Raw genomic sequence first — 6,043 nt, forward strand, 5'->3', positions numbered from 1 at the left:
TCTACCCAGGGCAACAGCTTGAGATTCTGTATCCAAAAAAAAAAAAAAAAAGTGGTATTTATACACCATGAAGTACTACTCAGCCATAAAAAAAAAGAATGAAATAGGTTCAGTACCGTAGCAAAATGGTGTAACAGTGCAAGCCACATGCACTGAGGTTGGCAGGTTCAAACCCAGACTGGGCTTGCTAAACAACAATGACCACTGCAACAAAAAATATCTGGGCTCTGTGGTGGGCGCCTGTAGTCCCAGCTATTTGGGAGGCTGAGGCAAGAGAATTGCTTAAGCTCAAGAGTTTGAGCTGTGAGCTGAGTTTTGCTGTTAGCTGTGAGACTCTGTCTGGAAAAAAAAAAAAAAAGAATGAAATAAAGTCTTTTGCAGCAACTTGGATGGAACTGGAGGCCATTATCCTAGGTGAATTAACTCGGGAATGGAAAATCAAATATCCCATGTTCTCACTTATTAGAGGGAGCTAAGCTATGGGTACACTTGGCCATAATGGAAGAACAGACATTGCAGACCCCCAAAAGTGGGAGGCAGGTGAGGATGAAAAATTATATATTATGGGCCCGTTGCAGTGGCTCACACCTGTAATCCAAGCACTCTGCGAGGCCAAGGCTGGTAGATTGCTTAAGCTCAGGAGTCTGAGACCAGCCTGAGCAAGAGTGAGACCCTGTCTCTAAAAAAAATAGCCAAGCATTGTGGCGGGCACTTGTAGTCCCAGCTACTCTGAAAGCTGAGGCAAGGGAATGGCTTGAGCTCAAGAGTTTGAGGTTGCCATAAGCCATGACACCATGGCACTCTTACACAGGGCACAGAGACTATCTAAAAACAAACAAAAAAAAATTACATATTAGTACAATGTATACCCTTCAGGTGTTGGGTACATTAAAAGCCCAGACCTTACTGCTACACAATATATCTATGTAACAAAACTTCACTTGTAACCTCTAAATATATAGAAAGAAGGCTTTTGAGACAAAGTCTCAAGCTGTCATTCTTACAGCAACCTCTCACTCCTGGTCTTAAGCGATTCTCTTGCCTCAGCTTCCCAAGTAGCTGGGACTACAGGCCCCGCCCAACACCGGGCTATTTTTTGGTTGTAGTTGTCGTTGTTGTTTGGCAGACCCAGGCTGGATTTGAACCCAACAGCTCCAGTGCATGTGGCTGGCGCCCTAGCCACTGACCGACAGGCGCCGAGCCTATGATAATGATTTTAATAATAGCTAGCATTTATTAATGGCTTGCTATGTGCCAAACACTGTTCTAAGCACTTTGTACACATTAATTCATTCTCACAACCTGTAAAGACTATCATAATCCCTATTTTACAGATGAGGAAACTGAGGCACAGAATGGTTTAATTTGTCACAGCAGTGAGGATTCAAACTCAGACAACCTGATTCTAAACTACCACTACACCTAATTAGGTATGATCTGACACCTGTTGTATACAAAGGGCTATGGGAGCTAGATCTGCAGACCGTGGGGGCAGGGATCAAGGGGGAGATGGTATCTGAACTGGGAAGAATTTACTCTAGGCTTATAGGAAGGGCAAACAATATGTGCAAAGGCCCAAGAGCTTGAAATGCACTCAAGGTCCACATCAGGAATAAACTGCCCAGTGTGGCTGGAGCCTGGCCAGGACTGCCGGAAGAAAGGGAGGGAGAGAGGGAGTGGAAGGAATTCGGATTTGATTCTAGAAGCAATGGGGCGCCTTGAAGGACTTTCAGAAGCGGAGTGGCAAGGACAGATTTTATCTCAGCTAGCTACTAACAGCCCTGTCTTGAGCACACTGAAGAGGATGAAGGCAGGGATGCCAAGTCGAGAGATTGTGATCAAAATCTCCTTTGTAGTTGTGTGCCTCCACCCACCCCTATCGTCGCCAGTACCCAGCGCCTAGTGAGCTCTGGGAAGAAGAGACCAAGTGAGGGTCAGTCGGTAGAAACAATGCTGCCTTACAGGAGCGGACACCGGCTCCTCCTCCCGCAGCCCAGTCGCCTGCAGAAGGTGGTCCCAAGATCCAGAGGTTCCAGAAAAGGATGGTGGGGAAATGAGGGAGCGTCAACTTTCTGCCGGGTTCTAGCTTCCTGCCGCCCCCTCTCCCTATCCGCGGTCCCGGGTACCCTCAGTCAGGCCAAAAGCTTTGCAAGGTTTACATTTATTCCTTCCAGACCCAGACCCAGAAGGGGCCGCGCCTCCCTGGAGAGGCAGGAACCGACTCCGGGGCGGAGCCGCCCACGCTCCAGGGACGCGCGATCTCGGTGGAGCGACGGCCCCCTCTTACTGCACACCCTCCATCATCTTCAGGAACTCTGCAGGGAAAGGGGGGAGGGGATCAGAGGACGCCCTCTGAGGACGCCGAGGCTGGTGGGGGCGCCCACTCATTAACTGAAAAATCGCACAAGCTGCCCGGAGCTCCCTACCGCCCGTGGGAGGCGTGGGGAGGAAGTAGGTGGAGAGGAACTTGATCGGGCTACGCCCAGTCCCACCCGCAAGGCCAAGGCCACCGCGCGGCAGCCCCCGACGCTCCGCGGGGCCCGGCTCCGGCGGCCCTCACCGTCGAAGTCAATGCGGCCGTCGTTGTTCTTGTCTCCGTCTTTCATCAGAGATTCGATCTCCTCGTCCGTCACGTGCTCCCCGGAAGCCCTGAAAATCTCAGCCAGCTCCTCGGCATCGATGTAGCCATCTGCATTCCTGCGGGCCGAAGTAAAGGGCAGGGCAGGGCTCAGGGCCCAGGCCCCCGCCGCACTCCCAGCCCGGGACCTTCCTGGCCCGCCCGCCTGGCTCGGACGGCTCAGCCCCTGCCTCGGCTCCCAGGCCCCAACGCACTTGTCGAAGATGCGGAAACACTCGGCCAGCTCCTCCTCGCTCTTCCCCTTGGCGTCCTCTTTCATCTGGCGCACCATCATGACCAAGAACTCCTCGAAGTCGATGGTGCCGCTGCCTGAGGGGCGCAGGCGGGCGACTGAGCCTGAGCCTGAGCCCAGACGCCGCCTCTCCCCGCCACCCCGGCCTCGGAAGGCCTCCTGCTCACCGTCCTCATCCACCTCCTCGATGATGGCGTCCAGCTCCTCTTTGGTGGGAGTCTGGCCCAGCATCCTCATCACGGTGCCCAACTCCTTGACGCTGATGTCGCCACCACCATCAGCGTCAAACATGTCAAACGCAGCCTTGAACTCTGCCAGGGTGCAGGAGGAGAGGAGAGGGCTGAGGTGAGACCGGTGACCAGCCAGCCTCACACCTGCTCTGTCGCCCTGCTCAACACCACCCCAGCCTGCCCTGGCCTCACGCACCAGCGATCATCTCCTCGCTGAGGTAGGACCGGGCCTCAACCTGCTGGTCAGTCTGTGTCGGCTGCAGGAGACACACACAGAGTCAGTGCTGATGGGATAGCCCTGAAGTTAATTCTCCCCTTATCCCCATTCTCCTCCACCCTACTTTTGTAAGTGTCCCTTCCTCCAGAAGAACAGCTCCAAACTTACAAGGCACCCACCCCCAGTGTTGAGAACAAAAGAGGAAACACAAATTATGCCCAAGGACTTACCACTTGGAGGGCAAGTCAGGAACCCCCCCTCCCCCTCCCCCAGTGACACTGGGCAACTCACTTAGTATGCTTGCATTTCAATGGCTTTTCAGGGATGACATGAACTCGTGTAACATGGGGGGACCATTCTTGCATGATTTTCCAGGTTTCCCTAGCACCTGGTGTTGTCTGGTACTTTAAAAGTTGTTCAATAAATGGTTGTTTGCAAGTAAATAATAATTCAATGTAAAGTTACTGAGCACCTGCTAAGTGTCAGGCCATGGACCAGACGCTGGGACCACCAAGCAGAGATGGACACATCATCCCTCCCCACACAGAATTTGCATAAATGGAGATTTTAAGCTTCCTTCTATGATTCCATCGTTGGAGTAAAGACCTCTCATGCTGGATAGAATGTGATGGAGACCAGTAAGATTTCTGTAGGGGGTTCCAGGTCACAGTCAAGCCAGGCCATCTGGGTCAACAGCTTTAGACTGAGGCTGGCAGTGAGGAAGGGGTGGGACATCCAAGGAGTTCTTCAGCTGACTGGCTGCTGGCCCTTCCTTCTCCACCTCCCTCCTCCCTTCCTCTTTCTCCAAGCCAGGAGGGCAGGCTATTTTTAGTCAGGCATGGACAACAGCAGCTGGCCTCTGGGGTCTAGTTACTCCTTGAAGTAAAGTAGGGAGGGGGAATCTCAAAAGAAAATGACAGCCACATGTCAGATCCCTCTCTGAGAGGCTGGGGTCTCTACCTCTGGTCTATCATCTTCTGCTCCTCCTCATCAGCCTTTGGCTCTTGGAGACCTGCACCTGAGCTGGCTACAGAACCTGCAGCCTCCCGCCTTCTAGAAGGACTTTCAGTGACAGCAGGAAGGTTTGGCTGGGCTTCTAGCCCACTTCTGCCACTGGCCCGTGGGGTAACTCACTCTGGCCCTCAGAGTCCCCATTTCTACTATGAAGGAAACGAGCTAAGAGCCCCTCACAGCTCTGTGAATGGCATTGCTGGAAGGCTCAGTAGGTGGGTGGGAAATCCTCAAGCCTTGAGCTTCAATCTCTGAAACACACCAGCCCTCCCCTTGCAAGAGAAGTTAAAGGCCTTTTTCCTCAGCCTCCTCCAAGATGCCTGGGTTCCAGGAACCTTCATGTTCCAATTTCAAGCATCAAAATCACTGCCCTACAGAGCACCCAGGTCTGGTTTGAAAGAAGCCCAGAATATGCTAGCGAGTGAAGGTGCAAAGTCTCTTCTTGTCCTTACCATGGTTGCTGTCACTGGGACTCCTCTGCTGTGGACTACCTCCTCTGCCCTCCAGCACCCGAAGATGCCCTTACCCACCCCAGCCCCCGAGATTTATGGGAGCATCCTCTCCTCCCACCTCCCTGCTCCCCAGCACAGGATACCCTGCCCAATCAGATCCTGGGGTCAGTGGGCCCCACCCCTCCCAGAATCCTAGCCCATTACCTAATTTAGCCAAGTGCCCTTGCAAAGAAATTTAAACCTCTGAGCAGGTGGCAGGACTTGACGTCCTAGATTCTTATGAGGAGGGCCTCCCTGCCCTACCGCCATAGAAAGCACCCCCTGCCAGGAAGCACACTGGTTCCAAGATGGGTAAGGACGATCAGTATAGTGAAAAGTAAGGCAGCATGGTGGAATGGGAAGAGCCAGGATCCGGGGCCTGCCTCAGATGGTGATGCTGCTCAGAGCCTAGTTTCCCCCTGTGTGAGATGCACTTCTTTGGGGGAGTCTCTTTCAGAGAGACCATGACAAATAAAAGCCCAGTATAAGTCAGCTATCTTGTGCCAGGTACATAGCATTGGTGCTTAGCACGTGGAATGTCCTTTCTTTGAACCATGATAAGGAGCAAGGGACAGAAGTGGGAGAAAGTGATAGCTAGGCTACCATTTATTGAACCTCTTCGAAGTGCCACGTACTGTGCTAAGCATTTTAACCACATGATCACATCTAGTCCTCATCCTTTAAGACAGCAACTATTAATTACCTCTCTTTGACAGCAGAGCTTTGTAAATCACAAAGGTGATTAACAGTTATGTTGGTGATTTTTTTTTTTTTTGAGACAGAGTCTCACTATGTCACCCTAGGTAGAGTGCTGTGGTGTCATACCTCACAGCAACCTCAAACTCTTGGTCTCGAGTGATTCTCTTGCCTCAGCCTCCCAAGTAGCTGGGACTACAGGCGCCCACCACAATGCCCAGCTTTTTTTTAGAGACGGGGTCTTGCTCTCACTCAGGCCGGTCTCCTGAGCTCAAGCAATCCGCTCACCTCGGCCTCCCAGAGTGCTAGGATTACAGGCATAAACCACTGTACCTGGCCCCCATGTTGGTGATTTTTTATCATAAATCCTATCTAGGAAAACATTGAGACAGACAGTCCTTAGGGGAACCTGTCCAGAAAGAGACTGCATGGATGGATGGAAGGGGGGGGGGGTGTGCATTTGGAGAAGAAATAGTCTTTGAAATCAAAGATTCTTCTCTCAGAGTTACCTTCTCCAGAGAAAAGGTG

The 6,043-nt window shown here is 52.0% G+C and overlaps 1 protein-coding gene across 1 annotated transcript; it reads right to left on the minus strand.

Moving 5' to 3' along the window:
• Nucleotides 1-2,142: 2,142 nt before the first annotated feature.
• On the minus strand, nucleotides 2,143-4,877 carry TNNC2 (troponin C2, fast skeletal type). The gene is made up of 6 exons (XM_053573999.1): nucleotides 4,781-4,877; nucleotides 3,297-3,357; nucleotides 3,038-3,181; nucleotides 2,833-2,947; nucleotides 2,561-2,697; nucleotides 2,143-2,315 (listed from the first exon to the last, which is right to left on the minus strand). Exons 1-6 carry the CDS (start codon nucleotides 4,781-4,783, stop codon nucleotides 2,284-2,286), a joined length of 492 nt encoding a protein of 163 aa, XP_053429974.1. The 5' UTR covers nucleotides 4,784-4,877; the 3' UTR covers nucleotides 2,143-2,283.
• Between the last annotated feature and the right edge of the window lie 1,166 nt (nucleotides 4,878-6,043).

Source organism: Nycticebus coucang, chromosome 21 (assembly GCF_027406575.1).
Source record: "Nycticebus coucang isolate mNycCou1 chromosome 21, mNycCou1.pri, whole genome shotgun sequence".
NCBI lineage: Eukaryota > Metazoa > Chordata > Mammalia > Primates > Lorisidae > Nycticebus > Nycticebus coucang.

Coding starts and splice junctions, on each gene's coding strand:
- TNNC2 (XM_053573999.1), bottom strand. Junction 2,948..3,037: donor CGAGGAGGTGGATGAGGACG/GTGAGCAGGAGG, acceptor TGCGCCCCTCAG/GCAGCGGCACCATCGACTTC. Junction 2,316..2,560: donor CGGCCGCATTGACTTCGACG/GTGAGGGCCGCC, acceptor CTTTCCCTGCAG/AGTTCCTGAAGATGATGGAG.